General features: G+C 40.9%; 1 protein-coding gene across 11 annotated transcripts in view; it reads left to right on the forward strand.

The window, feature by feature from the left end:
* Positions 1 to 24,610, forward strand: part of ZMIZ1 (zinc finger MIZ-type containing 1) — a 491,983-nt gene that overhangs the window by 263,672 nt on the left and 203,701 nt on the right. For all 11 annotated transcript variants that reach the window (XM_034775977.1, XM_034775973.1, XM_034775967.1 and 8 more), the window contains one exon: positions 15,113 to 15,223. In XM_034775977.1, coding sequence (XP_034631868.1) covers positions 15,164 to 15,223 — 60 coding nt within the window. In that variant the 5' untranslated portion in view covers positions 15,113 to 15,163. The remainder of the gene's footprint in view (positions 1 to 15,112; positions 15,224 to 24,610) is intronic.

The following is a 24,610-nucleotide window of genomic DNA, read 5'->3' on the forward strand; positions in this document are numbered from 1 at the left end:
CAGAATTTTATGCAGCTGCAGTGACCAGTGGAGGTGACAGAAGTCCGCTGCCATGGAATTGTTCAAACTTCTAGAAACAGAGTTGACTGTGAAATTTATTTACCAGATATCATGTTTTTCACTATAATTCTACATCTTGGATTAGGGAGTCTATTTGTTGACACTAATATCTGTCTATACTGCGTGTTGTTAGATCAGATTAGAGGATGTGTAAGACAGGACATGTGTTAGTGGTGATACATGGGGCATCTATACCTTACTAGTGGAATTAGTTAAATTTCTTAGAATGTATTCTTATCTGGTAGAAGTCAGAGATGAAATTAATTTCTCAGTTCCTTCTAGAGAGCAGTCCCCTTCACAAAATTGCTGCACAATACAAATCATCTACACTATGGTAATTGCTGCTCTATATAAAAAGAAGTATCTGTATGGTGAAATGCATTATTATTTCAATAGACATTTGGTGATGTGAACTGTAACCTCAGAATGTGCAATGGCTTCATGGGCTGGTATTCCCCGTTTGATGAAGTGCCCTCATATATTGTCACGCTAAGTGGCATCTCGCGTATGAAAGCACTTTCTTTTAAAATGCCTGGGCCAGTCATTGCTTGGCCAAGTAAACTGAAAATTTCATACTTGTTGGGAGTTTCCTTGTTCTCTGAGGAGTCTATAGGCACACTTGTGTGTTATTCCTTCTGACATTAATGTCAAGTCCATAGGCATAGTGAAAAGGAAATTAGACTTAAATAAATGGGATTTTGTATAGCGCTCTCTCACTCTCTCTCACCCCACCCCCTTTGACACCAAAAAGGAACCACAGCAATTTCCGCTATTCCTGTGGCTACCTATTTTGCCTACTCACGATGGTAGTAGGCTTGTGGACACGCTCACTTCTACAGAATGAGGAACCTTATCAAGCATATCTGTGACATGTGCACCTCTGCCCTTCAGTGGCTTGGGGCTTAGAGAAGATAGCCCTATTGGTACTTACAGCCCAGTGAGATGTTTCTTTTAGTTAAAGTGGTCAGGGACCTACCTGTGTTCCTGAAGCAGAAGATACCCAATGTGACTTTAGGAAAATGTTTTGGAACTGAAGATATTTAGAATGTCTTGCATCTATGCAGAGGTTTTGAAATCTATGTACATAGAAGACTACCTATACCTCTGGAGAGAGAGCCAATTATGAGGTGGAAAGAGACATGCAACACATGGCAAATTAGAGAGTGGATGGAGGGGGTGGTCTGACCAAGGACAGTCAAGGGGGAGCTATTTCTCTTGGAGAAGTACCAGAGGATCCTAATTTCTATGCAGAACAGGCAGGATCTTGGACTTTGCCATGCCCTAAATATTTTTTTCAGAGGAGTTATATCAGGGCTGAACTTGCTCCTTAGTGTGCTTGAATGACAGCTGTGGAGACTGAAATATTTTATCCATAGAATAGGTATGGCTGTGACAGTGGCAGCCCAAGCATCCCGGGCACTGTCCTGATAGTGTGCATCACTCCTGACCAGCCAGGGCCACCATTAAGGACGTTATTAGTTACTCTTCTTGCCCATTCAACCCTTGAGTTTTTGTTGTTTTTTTGCAAAGGCTGCGAACAAGGCTGTCAGTTTCTGTCAATTGGGATGGGATGGGACTTTTGAGATGCCACTCGTACATGAGGAAATGGACCGTGACCAAAGACCATTATTTTCAAGGTGTTATTCCAAAAACTTCTACATGGTAAACTGCATGGACCTTTGTATAGCTACCTGGGAAGGATGAAGGGTTAAGCTGAACAAGATACCAAAACTGTAGGTCTAGGTACAGCGTTTCTCAAATGTGGCCAACAGGAGTTTTTTGTGCAGCCACAGCCTCCTGGGTGGTCACTGGGGAGGCAAAGCAGTGTTAACAAATATACACTTTTCACAGAAACAGACTTATTAGCTAGCAAGTCTTTAAAAAAAAATACCTACCAAAAAAGCAAAAGAAACAACAACAAAAAGACAAGACCATGCAAAGTGAATTATTTGTTTCTATTCTGTTTAGGTCCAGTAAACAATAGATACAACAGTACATTATTTTTATTATTGAGTCTGCAATAAAAACCTACATAAATAAATTACGATGTGGACATGTATATATTTATTTGTTTTTTCTAAAGTTAATTAAGTATTTTGGGGGCGGGGGAAGTTGGTGGCTGCACTCTAAGGCCACCAAAAACTTTCTTGTGAGAACCCCTCCCTGGTCTAGGAAGTGTAGATGTTTAATATCTTGTGCTTCGGTCATTATCAACAAGCACCACCCCAAATGCTAGAACTCCTAGTAAGCAGAGATAAATGTGGAGTACAGAGAGGTTACATTCCAGTAAATACTGGAAGGCAATGTCGAAAATGTAATTCAGCAGCCATTGACTACTTTGTTTCTCTGGCTCAAAAAAAAAAAAAAAAAAAAAAAAGATAAAAAAAAATTGCTCATCCATCTAATTTCTACCTTCTTCCTTCAGCTATGTTTAGCTTTTATGAGTTTTGCCCATCCCCCTGGAATTCATTGTGCTTCCATTCTGGGAAATTGGGTAAATCTTTACTTAAATTTCATCAGAACAGACCAGGATAATGGTAGATCTAAGTTGTTAGAGTCCATGTCCCACAGCAGCTATTCAGTTCTCTCTGTTCTCTAGAGATTTTGTTAATTGCAGCAATGCTTTTCTTTTTTCTTCTCTTTTACCCCCGGTGGTTTTCTCTGAAAGAGTGAAGCAATCCCTGATGGTTAACCAGAAAGTATTGGTCTTGGGAGCAGTTTTTCAGTTCTCCTAGAATGAAAGAGCAACAGAATAAATTGTGTTGTGTTTATGGACCATAAAAGGAAAATGCTGGCTACTTTAATTAATTATATATTTTTCTGGGTTATGTTTAATTCTAGCGACCAAAAAAAAAGGATCTAAATCTATCCACATTTGTGTGTACATGTGGGGTGTGGAAAATGGTTTTGAAGAGAACGATCAAGTGCTTTGTACTGCTAATGGGTTCTAGGGAATACAGGAAAATGCCTGATGGTACAATGTTGTTTTTATTTTTTAACAAATGCTACCTTTCATGTCAACAAATGTTCCCTTCAAATTTTATGATGCAGCTTCCAAAACATGCCTAGTTACATTAAACAAACACGAAGGCATTTCATGTCAGAGTGCAATCCTTCTCAGTTCTCATTCTTGGTGGACTTGAGATTTACCTTGCTAGGAGCGTTTCTGCTGGCTGGGCCCAGGAGGCTTTGACCTCTCTCTGCTTGATATATTGTCGACTGTCTGGTACAGCAGGGATATTATCAGAGCAGAGCAAACACAAAGCAGCGTCTTCAGTTTTTGATAGGTAATTGTTAAATTGTTACTAACATTTGCTGCTAGTACTAACTCTTTTCTATCTTTCTCTACTCCTGTTTCTGAGGTCCTCTCTGTGAAGGTTTTGTTGCTGCTGGTCACTCTGGTACCTAGAAAAATATTGGCTTTTTTTCCTTCAATTCTTGTTGCAATACCCAACATCTGTGAGCCCATAGCCAGAGAGGACTTGGGTGAACCTGTCCAACCCAGTTGGGGTTTTATTTGTAACTTACTGGCCAGCAAGACAGCCTATATAGACACAGTGCAAAGACACTGTATTGACATCCCTAGAGACTGGGGCCCTTAACCACAGAACACGTACAGCACAGGTGGCAGCAGCAACAGAAGTTTCCCTGTGCCACTTCCAGTGTGCCTACGGTCCATCCTCACCTGCTGAGAAGTGAGATTCCATCCTTAATTGCACCACTGAGCCTACCAATGGGGGCCTCAGCTGTCGTGTTCAGACACTGAGCAGGCTGGTCTCTGGAGAGAAAACGCAGCACTATCATTAACTAGGCGGCTAGTCTGCTCAGTCCTGTCTTCTGTTTAGGGTTCTGGGAGGCCACTCTGTTGAGAAATCTGGGAGGCCACAGAATGGTAAAAACATTGTCACTACAGACCTAACTTCAGATCTGAATGTCAGGTGAAGGGTGTCCTGTTTGGATACCAATCCCATTCCTTGCTCTCTTCCCCTCTTAAAGGGACCCATTGCCTCAACAGACGCTCCAGTCCCGTGCGTAGAAACTTCCAATTAATTTACTTAAAATAGCGTACTTTCTTTCTTGGAATGGGACCACGGACTGGAGAAAGGGGAGTCTTGTCCCCTGTCATTTTAGGCATTTGCAAGTTTCCTGGGGAGTTTCCTTTGATGGTAGCGGTGTTAGCTGAGTGATCAGGGTCACTAGTTAGAGATGGCTCATTTGCTTATAGCTGTCCCTGTGCGGATTAGCATTTCTTGCCTGCAAGCTACTGTATATTTAATAAACCACTGGATCAGTGGACTTTGCTGTGGAACTGTCAATGTTTGTGTTGGCTGATCTGTCTACATAGTAATGTGCAAAGCCTCTGAGAATGCTACAGCAGGTCTGTCAGCTCCTGCTCCCTAGGAGCACACGTTTAAGCGCTTTTGCCTTTAATTTTGTATTATTACTTCTTGCTGTTATAAACTGCAGTGTCTGTCTTTCCCCCTACCCTCTCTAAATATAACAAGCTTGACAGAGTTTTTGATGCTTGTGCTTAGGTGGAATGTAGGGAAACCAGCCTTATAATATAAGCATGCAGCAGGACGATTACTTGAAACTGGATCTGCACAGATACTGTATTTGGCCTGGGGAAACCAGTCATTTCAGCCAGCGGGCCAGAGGTGCAAAAGACTGCTCATGTGCTTTAAGTTTATTGTACTGGCCAATGATCAGTGTGTAGAGATTTTAATAAGTGTTACACTTGATTAGAGATGTGATACTGTTAATAAATTATAAATAAATTAATGGAGGTATCCCATGTCCTAGAACTGGAAGGAACCTTGAAAGGTCATTGAGTCCAGCCCCCTGCCTTCACTAGCAGGACCAAGCACTGATTTTGCCCCAGATCCCTAAGTGGCCCCCTCAAGGATTGAACTCACAACCCTGGGTTTAGCAGGCCAGTGTTCAAACCACTGAGCTATCCCTCCCCCACTGTTTTGGCCCTCTGATCCCACTCCTGTATGGTTTCCCACCCTCACCCCACACAGGTAGGATCATAGTGCTTTGCGCTCCACAGATAACACTACCACCTTTGCTTTTGTAATCAGGCTGCAGATGTGCTTGATGATTGAATAATTTCTGCGCACCACCGCTTCTCCTCCCAGAGGAGTCCAGCAGGCTTGCTTATGCAAGCTGTCATGTCTCCTTTTTTTTTCAAAAATGTGTGGATTTGTTTTTTGTGTGTGTCTATGTGCACGTCTGTCTATAATAGACCATGTATACAGACATGTTCTCAAGCACATGGCTGCAGAAAAAGCTTTCTTAACCCAACATAACTGCCAGTGCTCACAGTTCAAGCCACCATAAATTAAATAAATCCACTCCCACCCCTCACTGAAGCTGTGCGTATTGGCAGCATGCATGTACACAAACACACAAACTCTCTCTCTCTTGCTTTCTCTCCGTCAAAGATGATAGAAAGTCTTTGGGGGATTATTGCACATTTGTAGAGCAACAATGGAAAGCAGTACTGCACAAATATCTATTCTTCCTCGCCCAGCATAACAAACGCTGCTTTGTCTCACATCTGGCCCTTTTTAATAGCTCAAAGCCAAAAGCAGTAGCTATTTAGCAGCTTATGGTAAATAAAGCTTTATTAAAACTACTTCCTTTTTTCAAGTGTTTAATGATTAAATGGCCTTTCACCTGACATTTCATGCTTCTCATTTTTTGAAGTACTGATCTAGCAAGGGAAATAAAATAGTTGTCATGGATGGATATTAAACTTATCGCAGTTTTATTCTCGAGATGAAAACAACGTTTAAGGGCATTTTTGAATGTTTTTTTGGAAAAGCAGATTTAAAAACAAAGCTGTTTTAATGTAATATCATAGCATGTAGGTGTTTTTGTGAGTATGTGTATGCACAAAGCATATACTTAATATGTAATGATTATATGTCATCATTTTTTTGTTATGATACCTAAGGACGTTAGCATAAGTACCTAAAAATGAATTTAATATATAATCTGTGTGTATACGGCACCACCGCTCCTCAACCCTGTCCCCCCACCTATAGTTCAGGAATTAACTTTGTTTTTAAATCTGCTTTTCAATAAAGAAAAATGTTATAATTTATTTAAAATGTTTATAATCCCAAGCATACATAAACCTACTATACAATTTTATAGCTTATAAAATATTTAGTAAGGCAAGTGGTTTCCTTCAGTGCCTTTCATAAGGAAACAGAAATACCTGAGCACTCAAACAATCCTACTTGGTCTGTGATTGGAAAGTATGTTTTAAACCTATGGAAAGCATTATTTAATTCTGATGCTTATGAGTGATGGTTGTATTGGAATAACACTGTGTTTAAAATGTTGGAAACTATTCTGAGATTAGTATTGTTAAAGATGGATAGATTAGAATATGGTATTCAGGAACGTTTTCGGTATTTAGCATGCAAGTGGTTTTCTGCCCTGTTCCCCCCTCCCTGAATTTTAGGGGAGCATATTGCTGTGAAAGGAAAGTGCAGTGAATATTTTTTAGCCAATAAATAATCGGGTTTAGGATTCTTTTTTCCCCTTCTCCTATTTGTGTTGAATTGTTGTAACAAATTTATATTAAATGGTACACGCTGTCAGAACCTGTTTGGTATTTAGTCTTGACATTAACGCATTTGATCAAACAGCAGTGTTCTCTCTCTGCATCTCCAAAGGCAGCCCTTTTTGAGAATAGCTGTCACGGAGTATGACTGCAACTCCTTAGCTCTCTATTTGCAAGCTCTGGAGGTGTGAAAGATGGCAGCAAATGGGGAGATAGTTAATCAATAACCACAAGGTCAGACAGACAGTGTCAGTTTTAGTGCTCCCTGTTAGGAAGCAGCAGCAAAGGATTTGTAGGGGCTTGTAAAGGCTTAAAGAAACACAAGACTGCTGTGTGAGAAAGGAATGGAGCTTTCTCGGCTTTAGTAGAAAAGGGAGACATCTGCTGGCTTGTCTAGGATGGGGGGGGGGGGGGCGGAAATTTGTCCAGTACTTTTGTTAATCAAGATAGACCTACAACCTCACTTCAACCCAGCTAATCAACAGGAAGGTTCTTTAAGTACTTTTAAATGAAATAATTTCATTTAGCATTGTTCTTCCTATTAATATAGATGTATACTACAAACCAACATATGTAATAGCAATATAGGATATGTGTGCATATAAAGTGGAAACAGTGAATGTCATTTCAAGGCGTGTTTCAGTAAATAGAGTACTTTGATACTGGAACAGCAAGTGTTGTGAAATCATGAATGGTGCTAAATCCTCCAGGCTTATATGCTTCCATCTTAATATGTAATGATCTTCCTTGGCCAAGCTTTTGTGCAGAAACTAAACTCCTTTTGTATAGGTAAAGCACTCAGTTGGCTGCTCTCCTGAGAGAGATGGTATGTTAGGCAAATTAATTGTTTTTAACCCCCCTGATGTGTTAATGGTACAATACAAATGTCTTGTCTTAATCATCTCTGTGTTAAACTACAACACCATAGTTTGGGCCACTTCTTTGCTGATGACTTAATTGATTAATTAGCCAATGTAATCCCTTCCCACCCTGTTCATAGCCTGGTTTGTAGCCTGATCAAAGACATTTATTAGATTAAAAAAAAAATCTCAGTCCTCTCTTATGACTTTCAGCATATTAGAGACATATAACAAATTATTCCATTGTATCTGATTGAATAAACAAGCATCAGTAATACATAGCAACAGCATTCACCAGTTGTTTGTGCTTCATCCTATGCTACCATCCGATACTGAGGGGAGACAGGGTTATTTAAATGTATTGTAGAATTCTTGCTTTGGAAATTGTTTTCTTTCCCTTTCTCGCACCTTGTTAAGGTTAAAACAAAGAAATGAAATACACCATACCAGTGTGATTTCTTTTCTCAATACATTTCCCACTTCGATTGACTGGTTCCAAGTGGCTCCAAGTCTGACCCTTTTATTGATAACAAATATATGATTTCCCAAATGGTGGCTTCTAGTGTGCATCTTCCTTATACCCTCAACTTGTAAAATTGAAACCAAGTATCTTGACCTGCTGAGCTCTCACCTGGCAACATCTTTAGGCCCTTGTTCTTTGCCCCACGGCAGTTATTTTCTCTCCCTTTTAGACACTAGATGTTCCTAGCACATACATTGTGGTGGATGTTCCTTTACCTCTCGGAGAGCAGATGGGATAAAAATCAATAGATGAGATGCAGTGAGATAAGAGGAGTGCACTCCTGCCAAACTTCTTCTCCTTTATCTTGTTATCTATTTGTAACTCCATCTTTAATTTTTAAAACATTAACTTTAAATTCAGGTAATTACTTTTTGTTCACGGTTATTACTCCACTATACTTATTTATTTATTTTTATTTACGTTACCACTAATCTCTTGAGTCTAAAAATGCCATCTCATTTGTCAGTGATGTTCTAATCAACTGTTAGGTAATTACATGAATTAAGTAATTAAATTACAAAATGGCGTATTATTTATTACCCATCATACATGCTGATGCATTATTTACTTTCGAGACAGGTTCTATTGCTCTATTTCTTCCTGTATGTTAAAGGATCTCCCATCTATTTGCTGAAACTAATCAGTTAGTAATTGTTTACAAATTGATCTCTTTGGTTTATATGCTGGGCCTATATGAGTGTAATGGTTCCCAGGCAGTGTGCGTAAGTATTATCTGAGCCTCTGTGGTCTAAAAATCAGGCAGAAACTTACTGAATAGGCTTTCTTGGGACATTCTCAGTTACTTCTACTTCCATTGACCAGGCATAAGGAATTTCCTATGGTATTTCAATACTACTTGCATCTCAAAACCAGAAAGTGGAGTGGTCTGAAAGTGTGTATGGGCACAAACATTGAGTGAAGAAGGGACCAAAATTTTGATAACGTCTCTAAAAGGTTGGACTCAGGTTTTAGCTGATGACTTGGGTCTGCTCTTATTTTATGCAATCCAGTTTGTCTACTCTTTATGTTGTCTACTACAGTAGTGTAAACGATGGTAGCTGCTTTGTGTGTATATGTAGAGTAAGGAATTTGGTCAGCAGCTTGAGTGCTCATGAAAGTGAGTGGTTGACAACATGTATTAGTGCCAGTTGTAAGACAAAAGATGTGTCAACTTCCTCCCACCAATCCGCCAGTGATCTTCAGACCTGGGACCAGGAGTCTCAGGGATTCTACTCTTAGATGCCATTGACTCGCCACATGGCAATGGGCAAGTCAATCAGCTCTGATTGTGTTTTGCCACCTGTAAAATATGGATGACACGTACCTATCTTACAGGGGTGTACCTATCTTCATGGATGTAAAGTGCCAAATACAATATTTTTGAACCAACTTGTCACCCTAGTCATTCTCGAGGTCACTAGCCAGCAATTCTCAGTTATGTCACAAATGACATGCAATTTTGAAGTCTGAATCTGTTCTGTGATTGATTTAATAGTGGTTCATGTCATAATCTACCATATGAGGTAGAGATAATTAAAAAGAACATGATTTTTTTCAAAACAACCATTCTTTTTAATTTTAAAAAATGTCAAAATTTTGAAATGTTGTTGAAATGTGTGAATTGAAATGTTTCAAACAGCTCTAAAGCTGATTAAAAACTTGAAATTTTTTTTACAGAAATGCTTTTTGAAAATATTTTTGGTTGAAAATCAAACTTTTGACAAAAAATTAATTGAAAACTCAAAATGTGGGGAATTTCACCCAATATAACAGACTATAACAGCAAGATGTGAAATTCCTTTTTCCAGTTTTTCTATTATCCACTACATAATCCCTCTTAAGAACATGCTACTAACTGTAGTTCACCAGAGAAAGATTCAATACATTTAAGATTAAAAAAAATCATTGTCTAATAGGTCAATACATCTGTTCCTTTAAAAAAAACCTCTTCCCCTTTTGAGACATCATAAATATGTAAATAAGGTCTATTTAATTACTGCCTGGGGCTATAAACTCGCATGCTTGCGGGGAGGGAAGGCAAGAATAATGTACATAGTATTTTCTTTAAAAGAGAGCAGGTCTATGCCTCAGAAACACAACAGGAGAATATGCTCTCCGTGCACAGAACAATATAATCAAAGGGGAACAAGAACAGTTCTTTTCATCCTTGTAGATGGAGTTAGCATGTAAAACAGGGGTGTGTGTGTGTGTGTGTGTGAGATATTTTGTTGTTTTTGAAGGCACCAAGTAAGTTTCCTCTTCCCCACAGCTCTGTTGATGCCCTTTAATCCTGATCAGCAGCCCCCGCTGCTATTCCTCTGAGCAGAGGCTGCTTGTTGTGCTGAATCCTGCTATGGTTTGCTAACGCTGATATACAAGAGACTAGAATGAGACCCAACAAAGTCATTTTCACTTGTGTGACCTGATACAGCACTTAGCTAAATAATAGAAGGCTAGTCCCATTCCACTCTGTTGGGCTTGCCCTTGCTTAAACACTGTTATTTTCAAAGTAAGATACAGTACTGTGGCTAATCTTTGGTGGGGTTGCATCCTCTTTCAAAGAGACATAAACTAAACCAGAAAACAGCACTCTTATTCCAGAATGAGTGTGTCCACACACAGAGATCTATTGGTATAACTATAGCAGTGTAATTATACTAGTATAGTCGTGCCTTAAAGGGTAGGTCTACACTTACCTCCAGGTCCGGTGGTAAACAATCGATCTTCTGGGATCGATCCCAGAAATGCTCGCTGTCGACGCCGTTACTCCAGCTCGGTGAGAGGAGTAAGCGGCATTGACGGAGGAGCCTGCCTGCCGTGTCTGGACCCGCAGTAAGTTCGAACTAAGGTACTTCGAAAACGTAGCTGAATTTGCGTACCTTAGATCGAAATGGGGGGTTAGTGTGGACCAGGCCTAATTTTCTGCATGTAGCCAGCCCTCAGTACCGTGGCAGTTATTCAGCTTTCTATATTCTCTGTGCAATTTCATGTGCATATGCTGCTATTCTTTACTTCCCATCCGAAACCATTAAGTGTTGCTATGGGCAATGAAACAGCTTCCATGTTACTCTCAGAGGTAGCTGCATGACTATCGTGGTTCATTTATGTATGTTGTACAGCTCTGATTTTCCGAAAAGTTTCTGAGAAATTTACCGCTCTTGGGGAAAATGGGGTTTTGGACAAATGGTAGAGTAATGCACAGTTCAGGTAGCTGAGATCACCTTCATTTACACATGTGGTTAACTGGAAGTCAGATGATTGGAGGTGTATTATATACAGTTTATAAATCAATTTGTAAAATTATTTGCAATGTTCTGGCATGAATGGTACTACATAAATGCAAGTCATTATCATTATCTCTATAGAATCCCCCAGTCTCCCAACCCCACATTGTACTGCCAACAGCAACACAGGAGTTTTCTGTTGTTATTAGCTGACAGCTTCAGTGCCTGGTACATCCAGCCTTGCATCCACGGGAATCATTTTTTCTGGAGGTATTGGGGATGTCCTTGAATCTGTTGCCTGGAGTAGAGTTGTTTTTGAGATTGGATTCTACAGTTCCAAAAGCAGCTTAAACACAGCATTGTGATTACTGGCTGGTTAAGAAAATTTCTACTATTTTTGTTTAGTTTTGTTTTGTTTGCAAAAAGAAATGAAGCCAGTGATTTAATTCCTTAGTTATGTTTAACAACACTTGGCGATGGGGGGGAGAAGGGGCGGATTTTTGTAATATGCTCTTTTCCTTCTGTCCCAATACACAATTAAAATGCAGATAATGTATTCCAATTCTTAAGATGGATCGTTGCTGAAGTGGTGTCATGTCTGGGCTAGCTTATCTCATGATAAATACCTCTGCTGTCCACTGAAAGATTAAATGCCATGGCTACTGAGGTTGTTTTGGGGTCTTGTAAGCAGATAAGAATGTGTTACTCGTTTTTAATAAAATATATCAATCTGCGTTTTCTAAAGGGTCCTTGGACAGTGCCTGCCATTGAGAAGGTGGCGCTGGCAAAGTCTAATAATGATACTTGTACATGAAACTGGCTTTACCATTCCATGAGTATTATAATTTATTGACAGGAGTGCTTTATTGAACCCTCTTGTGTCTGGAGTGTGGGGATGAGGCGCTTGAGCTGCTGTTGTAAGACTTCATTTAGCTGTCTAGCAGAAAAGATTTCTTTCCCGGAGTCTAATCCAGCAGGAGCCGTGAGAGAACGTTATCAGTTAGGTACAGAAATCTCAGACGGCTCGGGTGCGTGGGACACACGCAGATGCCATGGTCTGGAATCCATCGTGCTGTGACAGTGATGCATTCAGCATCTCCATCCAGGGGAGCACAATTCCCTTTCTGGGGGCTGGGCATTCACACTGCAGGCTTTTAGAGGTGCTCTAATTGAAGGACTTTAAAGTGCTGTGAGGTGGGAGTGGGGAAGGGTTTTAGCTTCCCTAGCAGAACGAGCATCAGAAAAATCCACCCTCTGTCTCATGTGTGTGAAGATGTTCCATCAGGGACAGAGCTATGATAAACAAAACAAACTGCTAGGTGTAATAGGAGTGAAACTAGAATTCACAACGGCAGACATTGGAGTGCAAACTTGGAATCCTGTTGTGCCAGTATAAAGTTTGCACTCTTGTAAATATGCCATGAGAATGTGTCTTGAGGTCTTTAAACCACGATTTGAGGACTTCAATAACTCAGACATAGGTTAGGGGTTTGTTACAGAAGTGGGTGAGTGAGATTCTGTGGCCTGTGTTGTGCAGGAGGTCAGACTAGATGATCATAATGGTCCCTTCTGACCTTAAAGTCTATGAGTCTAAAGTCTATGAGTCTTGCAGAATCTGTCCTTCCCCTCTCATAGAATCATAGAATATTAGGGTTGGAAGAGACCTCAGGAGGTCATCTAGTCCAACTTCCTGCTCAAAGCAGGACCAACACCAACTAAATCATCCCAGCCAGGGCTTTGTCGAGCTGGGCCTTGAAAACCTCTAAGGATGGAGATTCCACCACCTCCCTAGGTAACTCATTCCAGTGCTTCACCACCCTCCTAGTGAAATAGTGTTTCCTAATATCCAAAATCCTAATATTCCTCTTCCCCTCCCCTCCCCCTGCCTCAGTCATTGGGTGTGTGAAAGTAGCTTCTTACAGTGTTCTTCCAAGCTGGCTATTACAGTGTTGCAAGGACAGAGAAATCAATATAGGCAAAGATCAGTTTTGTGACACAATATTCACTCCTTGTTCGCTTCAGAGTGTCATGAAAGGGGTTGGGAGAAAGAGGAGTGTGTGTGTGGGGGGAGGGGGGGGGCCTCATCACCCTTCCCTGAGAAAGGAGTATTAGAAAAAAGCCTTTAAAACTGTTAAGCCTGTTAAGTACAATTATACATAGCTGGAGCCTTGTCACAGTTCTGCTTTTAAACAAATTACAGTGCATATCAGTTGATATTGTGAATTATGAACAGAAATTGCTGATTGGAATCCAAGTTTCCATCTTTCCAAGCAACTGCTTTGCCACTAAAGTAAAAGAACAGATAAAGCCAAGAGGGACTCTGTTAAACTCAATCCACAGACAGTGCGCATGGGCTGCAGGGCTCAGTGGGTTAGCTTTGTACTGCATTCCAGTTGGCCTAGGTGCCAAGCCTAGTTTTGACTACAGTAGTTGAAAGGTCAGAGCAAAATCCCAAGTAGATATTTATCCCTGTCTCTAAAATGGATGGAGCCATAAGTGGCATAGCCGACACTTTCAGCTGTGGGATGGGCTGAGGCAGAGATAAAAGGGATTTAGTAAACAGAATCCAGAATGAGATGCAGAGGTTACTTGCTAACCCAGTACCTTCCATGGCCCTAGCTTGGTCACTGATCTTAATTCTTTACTTACATTTCACCACTGCTGAAAAACAATTCTGTGCTGATATATTAATTATTTTGACCAGAGATGCTAATGTTCAGGTGCAGGGTAGCATGAAGCCTGACTCTGAAAAGGGGTTAAGAAACCTATTTAACTCTGCTCCTCTTACTGAGTGTTGATGGTGGGGCCAACAGATCACAGTTTTGCTGTTTATATTATCATAATTCCTTGATGTCATTTCTCATGTGGTGATTTCCTAGTGCTATTCCCATACAAATCAAAATTCTCAACACCTCTTTGAGATGGGAATATGCTGCTCATTTTCCAGATGCATAAAATGAGGCTCAGAGAGTTTGTGGCTTCCCTAAGGTTACATAGCAAGACAGTAGCAAGCTGGGGATAAAAACAAGCCAAGATTTTTCAAATGCGACTAGTAGTTTTTGTGGCTTAAAGAAAGACATCTGAAAAGATCCAGATTTTTAGAGGGTGGCTATTGCTCAGCACTTTTGAAAATCAGACTTCTTTAAGGTATGTCAAGATGTCACAAAATCACTAGTCACTTTTGAAAATCTTGCCTGAGTCCTGAATCCCAGTGCTGTGCTCGCTGCCACCATAATTCCTTCCAGAACCATTTTTAAATGATGTTTTATATCAAGACATTCTTATCATTCTAACTGAAAGTACCGAGATCCAAAGCTTTCCTAACTAATACATAGGCAAGTATATCTAGGCTCAGTTGTGTAATCCCAGTCCTTATTTGCTGGCCATGTAATGGTACAGTGTATCTAAAATACTTGTGAGAGCGAGAGGTATTTTTTCCCATAGAAATAGAATGATGAGTCCTTTATGTTCTTGTCTTCATAAAATCCAGACTTTCTTGGATGTTGCCAGCAGCTCTGCTGTTTCATTTTAGTGGCATTTGGTGAAGCAGTTCTGTAGTTCTTTGTGTAAAAGGAACCTTTGTCATTGGCTTCACAAAAGCTCCCAGTGGAGTTTGCTTTACCTAGCTAGGTGTCATCATGTGACTTTGGAATGTCATTGTTGAATTTAAAATACGGAGCCTCTGCCTGTGCATACCTTGTGGGCCCCCTGACAGTCCCCTTTCCCAAACCAGAAGAGAAAAAATCATCCCCAGGAAGGAAGGTTAAACCTGTGGTGTGTAACATCCATGGTCTCTCTGACAGTAGAGTTGGCAGAAGTGCATGGACTTTGTTCAGTCATCTTTCCTGTTCTTTTTATCTTGCAGATTGAGGGATTTTAATGGCTTTCAGGTAGAAGCCAAGTGGAGACAATCAAAATGAATTCTATGGACAGGCACATACAGCAGACCAATGACCGGCTGCAGTGCATAAAACAGGTAAGCTGAAACTGTAGACCGCTACTACGAATAAAGCTAGAGCAGCCACTGCATTGCATTGCCTGGCATGGCACATAGCTACTTTCAGAGCCTGTATAATGATCATCATCTTTGCCTTTTTGTAAGGTGTGTGGGGGGAACGTTCTAATCTGGCTGAGTATACAAACGACTCCTGCAAGGATGGCCACAGATTTCAAACTCCCCAGAGAGTCGTCTGCTTGGGTTAATCAATTTGCTCCCTAGAAGCGGAGAGCAGTGAACAAACCAAATGAATGAGTTCATAGTTAGTAGATGTTTGTTCTTAATGTGTGGGTTTTTTTAAATATTTCTTGCTAAGCTGAGTTTTAGGGACCGGAGACTGGGGCTAAATTTTCATAAGCATCTAAGACCCACATTCAGAAATGATGTAGGCACTTAGGAGCCTAAGTTTCATTGAAAGTCAGTGGGATTTAGGCTCACTTCCATTGATTTCAGTGGAAACTAGTTGCTTAAATACTTTTTGAGGATCTGGGCCCTAATACCTAAAACACTTTTGAAAATAGAATTTAGGCTCCAGAATCCCTTTGGGTTTGAAATTGTTACCCTCTCTGCATTACTGGGGGAGGAAAGAAGTAGTTCCAAATGCTTGTCTAATTGATGGCAGAAGCTGACACCATCTCTGCCTGCTCACTCCTCCTTGTGAGCTGTTCTGCCTGACTCCCGACCTCCAGCTGCATACTTTCTCTGACAGGAATCTGTCACTGTGGGTGGGTGATGGTGGGGGTGCAGTTTCTCAATTTGAGATGAGGCTAAAGGTTGCTGTATTTTATTTCCAACCATGTGTAAAATGTATTCGGGAAATCTCTTAACCCAACTGGATCCAGGAGATGAACTCTAAAATATCACTTATTAAAGTTGGATGAAATGTTGTGAATTTTTGTTTCAGTGAAATTTCAAATTACAACCAAAAAAGGGGACACGTTTTTCATAACACATTCCACAATTTCCCCCCTTTTTTGACCAGTTCACCTCTTGTACTACTTCCTGAAAAATCTGGAACCATGATGATCCAGAGGCCGGTATAGATTATTTGCTTCCATTTTTTTAATCTCTGCAGGGCAGGGTTGGTCTCTATTGTATGTTTATACTGTACCAGCATGATGGGGTTCTAGTCCCTAGGTAGTACTGTGATACAAATAATAAATAATTCTAGTAGGATCCCCGGTTAATGTGTGTGTTAACTAAGTATGAAATCTTGCCCTCGTAGCATAAAAATTTCTCTCTGTTAAAAGCATACATCATGCTGTGGTCCTCTTTCCCCTCATAACTTTCTTTTGCACAGTGGAGTGAGAATTTAGAACCCTAGCTTAAATCCTCATTTGAAGCTCAGTTTAAAGTAAGAACAAGTGGTGGTATATTGGCTACACTAGACTTCTGAAACGTCTTCTTCTATTGCTTTTATTTGCTCCCTTACTCTTAGCTTTAGAAATAGCCACCGTTTTATAGCATCACACTATGCAGCACTGTCTGGTGTGTGGCTGTTAGCCAAGGATTATGTTTTCTAAGTTAAAGGATATTTTTTTCATACAAATCAATTATTTTAAAGCAGCTGGAGGCTTTGGTTCTAAAAGTTTGTTTATTTGCTAGTCTGGTGTTACTGATGCGGTGAGCTGAAAACAGCTGCTTTTGGGAAGGTTAGAAGATCGTCTAAAACAGCTGATTCCTCCTCCCCCCCCCCCCCCCAAAAAAAAAAAAAGCGCAGATGCTGGGACAAATCCAATGAGTCTGGTTCATGGAATTCAGTTGGTCTAAATCCACTCCAAGTCAAGTGACCTGAAAGTTATCTCATAGCTGTACAGAGGCCCAAATGAAATTAAGTTGTGGTGCCTCAGCCCCACTCCTTGGGGATAAGTATCCACATCCCCCAAATCAATCTTGTTTGGCACTAATTGGCCTGCTTCCTGACAGTCTCAACCAAGAGGCCAAGAGCAGGTGGAGCGTGGGGAACAATCTTGCTTTCCCAGCCCTAGAAGTAGACCTCCAGGTCAGGTTGAGAGAGACAGATGGGGCCGGATGGAAGATGCTGTTCTCTATGTATTCCATGGGTAAATGAAAGGTCTTCTTTTCCAGAGGCACCAGCCTTTCATATGCACAGAATTCACTTATATTTTTTGTAATAATCCAAGGCAAAACACAATGAAGCTTTTTCAGAAGAACAGTTTTTGCCTGCATAGTGGATAATTTGTCAGTTAAACCACTAATACTGCACCCAAACACTGTTGCTTTGATTTAGTTACCTAACCTGTGTTTCTATTTAGTGACCAGGAAGAGGAGGAAGAAAGGAAAGCCAGCAACCTTCTCAGCATTCATAGGACGTTCCCAATTGTGTGTGGAATGGAGGTTTTCTGGAAGATGAGTTAACAGGAGACTTTGTGTTCCATTTGTGTAGGTTAGGGAATGGTGCCACAGCCCAGCAAACACAGTGATTTTTGTTTTGCAAGACACCAGGAGGATAAGTGGCAACCTTGGCAAGTGAGAATGGCCCACCACCTCCTACAAAGGAGAAAGTAGAAGAGTTCTGGTTATCTAAATTTGAATACGGTTGCTTATTTACCCTCACCCACTAACAACTGTAGCCTGGCAAGGCAGCAGTTGAACGCAGAGAATGCACACCAAGTTTAGTTCCTCAGCAGAAGCTTCTTTGCTTTGGGCTTTGTTTATATAGAGTAATGTATTTTTTTCCATGAAAAGGTTAGCCTATAAATAGCCCCTCAGTTTATCACTGTTTTAGTAATGGCAATTTTAAAATCCTATACAATGTCTTTTATAACAGTGGGAAAAGATCACATAAATTGAACCCACCCTACTTGGTTCAGTGCTGGGAATCTTTGGCCCATGCATTTGTAAATGCCCTCCTGGTATCAACAGAGTCCTTGCTTGAAAATGTTAACTGGGTTTGCTCGTAGGTTGGCCCAGATCCCCAGATGGTGTAAATCTGTGGAGCTATGTTGCTTTACAGCAACTAAGGGTCAGGCCCTTGCTCTTACTCACATATACCTTCCTTGATGTGGGGAGCCTGATAATACTTTGTGCTATGTAGTGACAGTTGGGAATCATGGCTGGGTCAGACATCCTTCCCCACCTTATCTACTCCACTCCACCACAACCACCCACCCCACCACCTAGTGAACAAAAAGTAACATCACCCTTCTTTCTTAGAAAGATGTGTGCTTTGCGAGATTGTTAACACGTCAGGAGCATGAAAGGCAAAGCAAAAAAAAAAAAAAAAAAAATCAAAAATATTTCCTTGGCCTCCAGTGTCTACACATTTTATAACCTTGCTGCAGCTATTGGCCCATGCAACCAGACTGAGAACTGTCTGCTGCACTCCCTGCCCTTCACCCCAACCCCTGAGAAACACTATAAATGGTAATCCCTGTGCCTCTTTAACTGGATCAGGTTACAACAGAGGGTCAGCGCAGGTTTCTTTCTTCCCAGCTCTCCCAGTCTCTAAGACACAGACAATCCTTTTCTGACTCCACTGACTCCTGTTTCAGGATCAAAGTTGTGATTTTCTCTTTATATTTTGCATTTTAAAAAAGGAAACAAAAACCTGTATATTGATCTGCTCGCGAGCAAATGAGGTGCATTAGTAACAAAAATGTTTCAGAGTAGATAAAACAGGACAAACAGCAGACAAGGAAATATATTAGCTCTTAAAAAAAATTACCAGCCTTCTGTGAAACTGTAAGAGCTTGTGTGGTCTCTCGGTGTGAATACTATAGCATACATAGGAGAACGTTCTCTAAAATCAAGGGTACATTTTTTTTTCAGTGTTCAGTAGAAAAACTTAAGTGATATTCTTCCCTTGGTACGTACAATTAGTTCACCATGATACAAAGGAGAGTTGTGGGTGAACGGGGGGGGGGGGGGGGGTTGACCTTAGTTACATTTTTACATGTTTGTTTAAACGAAGTGCTCATCAAAGGTGCAGGACTGATAGCCCCTGCAAACTGAAGTTCTCTGTTTATTCCCAGAACACTTACATCACAGACAGATCCCCCATGCCATCTGGCTAATATAGCTTAGCCCTGGGTTTCTCAAACTGGGATCCGTGGACCCCTGGAGGTCTGCAAGGGTACTTCAGGGAGTCTGTGAGTCATACCTGGGGTTGCCGGCCCCGCTGATCAACTTCTCTCCCTCTCTCCTAGTGGGGTGGGGTGGGGTGGGGTGGGATGAGGCCTTGGGGGAAGAGGCTGAGCGGGGAAGGCTTGGGGGGGCTGCAAAAATTTTTAAATCAAAATGGGGATCCTCGGGTTACTAAAGTATGAGAACCACTGGCCTGACCAGCCCACGCAGTGGTGAGAGGGTAGTTTAGTTTCCATGTTCCCCTTAGTCCTCTGCTGGGACTGCCCAATGAGTGCTCAACACTGTGATGTATTTTGGGAGGCAACCCAGTAGCCTTATTCATACTGGTAACTTTCAGTAACAGCCAAACAACTGGGCTGGAGATAAGCTAGCCACTAGGAGAATAATAATAATAAAAGACTGACTGTATAGCCCATGACCAGTCCCTCCTGCAATCCTGTCATCCCCATAGTAGTATTTGCTTTTTTACTCATTCCTCATAATACCCTTGTGATACTTCAGCCAAGTAAATAATGACTTGAGTCATAGCATTCATTATTTTTCTTAGGCAGTACAAGCAAATTCCAGCCCTCCTGCAAAGTCTTTGGATTGCACCCCTGTGGCCTTAAAAATGTCTAGATCCGAAATGTAGAGCTGCCCCAACCCTGAGACTTCCTGGCTGCTGTCTACTGCTTTCTGAACTGGCTCTGTGTGCATACAGCTTTTTATGGCTTTTATGAAATTCTTGAAGAGAGGAAGGTCAGAAAATCTTTCCATGTAAAAATTACAAGGAAATCACCCCTTTCAAAATACACCTGATATCTTGATTGGATTGAGGATTGCCTTCATGATGCATCTTAAAGCTGTGTTGAAATAGCCACGTTTATTTCCAGTAATAGGTTAAAGGAAGTATCTGGAGGTTCTCTGGTATCTGGGGTATTTTGCTGTGGTGGGAGTGGAGAGTGCTGTTTCCGCTGCATATGTCATGTTACATCAGGGTGCACTGAGCAATATCACATCAAGCGATGCTCTATCACTCTGTGAACCCAACCTAATGGGAAGCACACATCATATTGCTGATTTCTAGAAACAGATTAGCATTTCTGCCCCTTCTCTTCAAAGAAGGAGCTTGCTGAATTGCTGTGGTTTGAATGCATTTTATTGCCTAGCTGGCCATTCGGCAGATGTATGCTAAAAAGTCTAATTGTATGTGTTTGTGTTGCTTCTTTCTTTCTGCAATTGCAAACTAACCTTGGAAACAGCCTTTTTCTTTTTCTGCCTTCAGTGCTTGGATTTTTTGGTAACTTGCCATTTGGTGGAAAGTTGGATTCTTCACATATTTGCATAACTTCTGTTAGCATGAAAATCCTGAAACCATTTGAAAAAAAATCTTCCTACTTTCCAAAATCTCTTGTTGGAGATTAATGTCAGTGTTCCCAATTCATAAGCATAAAAGCACTACACTATTAACATATTTTTGATTGGTGTGGGTTAATGGTGTAAAGGTAGTAATAAAGATACTTGAAAGTTGCATAATTCATTAATTTTAAAAATTAATGGCATTTTGCCATAGAGAATATTTGGGCCGAAACACCTTCTTATTAGTGGTTGTAGTTCCATGTAGCTACTGCTGTTTTTTTTAGTACTGAATTATCCAGTGGCTTATACCAATAAAGATAAGGTTGAAAAAGGCCCTTTCTTTACCTTAAAAAAAAGTTGTGTTATAGATTATTGTTTGGTCTGTTCATCAAAAGTGTCCTAGTATCTATCTTGCTCCTATTTTTCCTGAGGCCTGTATAATTACAAATCCTTTGTCTGCTTCCCTCCTCGGTCCATTGGAACATCTCTCTGCTGTGGGTAAATATGTTTAGGAAAAGACTTGCTTCCCTGGCTTCTAAAGACCATTTATAGACTTTATCAGTCAACATTTCTACCATCTTTGATCCTTCATCTTAGTAGGCTGCCTTCTGATGTGGGCAGTCAGGATGTGAGGGAAAGAGAAAAAGATGTGGCGTGGTATGAACAGACCCGGGGAAGGAAACGTATGCTTTGTACCCATGTTTGTGTCAAAGGCAGAATTTGGGTGGCTTGTTACTTGAGAATTGGCTGTGTTTATGAAAGGTGCAGCCTCTTGAATATGATCCTTCAACTTTTTGATCTGGGCTAGTGGTGAGTGTGCCTATTCCCCAAGTTCTATCAATTGCCTTATCGTAGCACCTGTTTCTAAGGGATGAGTGATTTTTCCATAGAGGGAATGTACTCTCTCAAAGCTTTTAATCTTTAAAGTCTACATATCAGGAAGACTGTTACTCTTCCACATAATTATCTCATCTGACCTACTGCTAAAAATGGCATGTGATTTTCATGGGTAAATAAAGGCTATAATTTTAACAATACTGGAAATCCAAAAGGCTATGGGTCAATCATGCACATGGAATTCTTTGATTAGCAGCTGGCCTTTGCTCTGCAATGAATATGTGATACAGCTGGTAGCATGTCTCTGATTTTTGACATCCCATTTTTGCCTTGTCCGTCAAGTTGAATATCTTTACAGGAGCAAGGTTCTGCTTATTTCTTTTCATATGCTTATACGTGTTAGTACAGTAATGAACCCATGTGCTTCAGACAATGGATACAATTAATATATTATCCATGGACAGCTCGATTAGATTAGTTCTGTCCAAAAATGGGGGGGAGGGGTAAATACGGAATAATTTTTTGTATCAATTTTTTTCTTCAAAATTTTCTTACTGTCTCTCTTTTAGCACTCTGATCCTTCCATTTTACACAACTCTGCCATTAAAACTGAAGGAGAACTCTGTCGGTGGTGGTAGAATGTGCTCTTCTGTTCACCAGACAGGAAGGTCCATTCTCATTTATTAATGTGAAGTGCACCAAGACAGCACATTGTGATAGTGAATGCAGTTTCAGAATGTTGGCTAAACCACACAGCAGCATGTGTGGGTTTGCTGAGGCAAAGGGCATGCTGCGGTTCTGAAAGTTGGTAACTCCAGAGAGATTAGATTTTTAAAAAGGAACACAAGTTTTCACCATTTTTATGCATCTTCAAACTGGAGTTTGTGTCTGAGCCTTGAGCTGCACCAGAGTATGTTGGTTGTTTGCTATGTTGTCCTTTGTTTTTCTCTAAATGATTAGTGTACCTGACTTAGGTCTTTGGGTGAGGGAGTCAGTTGTACAGCTATGGGATATATCCTGCTTGCTAGGTGAGAAGTTAGCCTGACTTTCATTTACTTAATGGTTCAAACCCAATCAATATATGAATTGTTTAAGTCCGTAAATCTGTTATGTTGTTGCTGTTAATAACGGGTATTGTGTGGGCCATTCCAGTATTCAGATGGTAATCTGCTAAAAGTCTGCTGGTCAGATTTTTAAAAGCACAGAATTGACTTGGGATCCTAAGTCTTATTTTCAAAGGTGACTTAAGTACTTAGGATCTGAAATCCCATTAACTTTCAATGAGACTTAGGTCCCTAAGTGCCTATATCATGTTTGGAAATTGGGCTTAAGACCAGATTTTTAAAGGTACTTAAGTGCCTTTTAAAGATGCAGATAAATGCCTAGTGGGATTTCCAAAAGCATCTAGCATTGATTTCATTTTAGGTGCCTAAATACCTTTGAAATATGGCCAGCAGACTCCGGAGTCACTAAGGCACTTTTGAAAATGTTACCCTATGTTCCTTTTTGCTCTGGCAAGTCTCCAGGTGTCTGTAAGTTTCCACAGATGCTTATTGGCATGTCTCTACAGAGTGTAAGTGCACAGCAAGCTGAGGTGTAAATCTACAATGCTCTAGCCTGCTGCAAATGCGGATCCTCCTGTTGTGCACTAAAAATTCCAGAGTCGTCTTCAGCCTAGCAGAGTCCACATGGCCAGTTAGTGCGTGGCAGGCCAGAGTGTTACAGATTCACATCTCAGCTTGCCATGCGCTAACTCTCCATATAGACAAGCCCTGAGAAAAGTCTCCCATCAGCCCTGACATTCTGCTCTGCTAAGGAGGAGGGAAGAAGCTTTTATGATGCCAATTGAAGTAACTTATTTTCCATCAGGTTCTTTAAATATTGGATCATGGTAGGGGGAAGACACTGTTATTTCCAAGCAGACATAATGGCCATTTATATTAACAGCATCACTGTGCTCCATGGCATAATGGAGCTTTTCTTCCTTAGCTGGTTAGGGCTAGCTGCCAGAGATCTTCCCGCCCTCCTCCCCACATTTGAGCTGTTTGATTTCTAACTGAAAAAAAAGCTGATATGACAGAGTTGCCCTCCTCCCCCAAATGCATAAAACACAGAAGTACGTGGGGTAAGGAAGGGTGGGGAGAAGGGTAATTTCCTTGGGGGAGGGTCACTTCCTATTTGGATGAACTGGTTACAGAAGCTGCTGAGATAGTGCTGCTGAAACTTTGACTTCCAACAGCAAATGTTTTTCTTTGGGTGGGTCTCTGTGTCCTTAGTTGCTAATTACCTACCAGGAGGTGCAGTTCTGCTACTCTGAGCATTTGAAGATTCCTGGTTTTCCTCTTCCCTTTCTCGCTGTTTGTGGGAAGCATTATGGCTCCCAAGAAGAGAGTCAGTAGGGCTACTCAGGAATCTGAGATCAGAACTTTGGCGGTTACTCCGGTTACAAAGTTATTGCTACAGCAGTCTAGACTTGCTGAGACTGGAGTCGGAATCAGAGGTATGGTGACAACTGATTGTCCCTTCTTGGTCAGCCTCTCACAGCCAGATAATGAGGAGGAGGTGATACTACAAACAATTCAAGCTCTGGAGCTGTGCATTGGACAGGTAATGTTGTCTAACCAGTTTAGCTTAGTAAACAAGCATTTTGTTTAACTTGAAATTGAAGCCAGAGGATAGAAACAAGGGAGCAACTAAAAGGAGAGCATCATTTGATGACTCAGCGAGAGATGAGGGTTATTTAGGGGCATATCGTAACAGGCCCAGCCCTGTGGCACAAGTAACTGAGGAGATCTCCAGGTGTCATGGTCTTTAGGGACACTGCATTCCTGTTCTAGCTCAGGAACTCCAGGGCCAGCCTGCTTTCCCCTTTGGCAGCAGGCTTGGAAGGGAGAGGATGTCTTAACGGTCAGTTTCCCTCTATTCCTGTCTGAAAGCAGAAGTAAGATTCAGAAGCAACAGTGCAGTGCCTTCTAGAGCTTTAATTAAAGACAATTTTTCATTTCACTCCAAACGTGAGAGTCTGAAATGAATCCTGAAAAGGATTTTTTGAATACGATGCTTATTGGGATGCTTAGCTTATAT

Source organism: Trachemys scripta, chromosome 7, assembly GCF_013100865.1.
Source record: "Trachemys scripta elegans isolate TJP31775 chromosome 7, CAS_Tse_1.0, whole genome shotgun sequence".
In the NCBI taxonomy this organism is placed as follows: Eukaryota; Metazoa; Chordata; order Testudines; family Emydidae; genus Trachemys; species Trachemys scripta.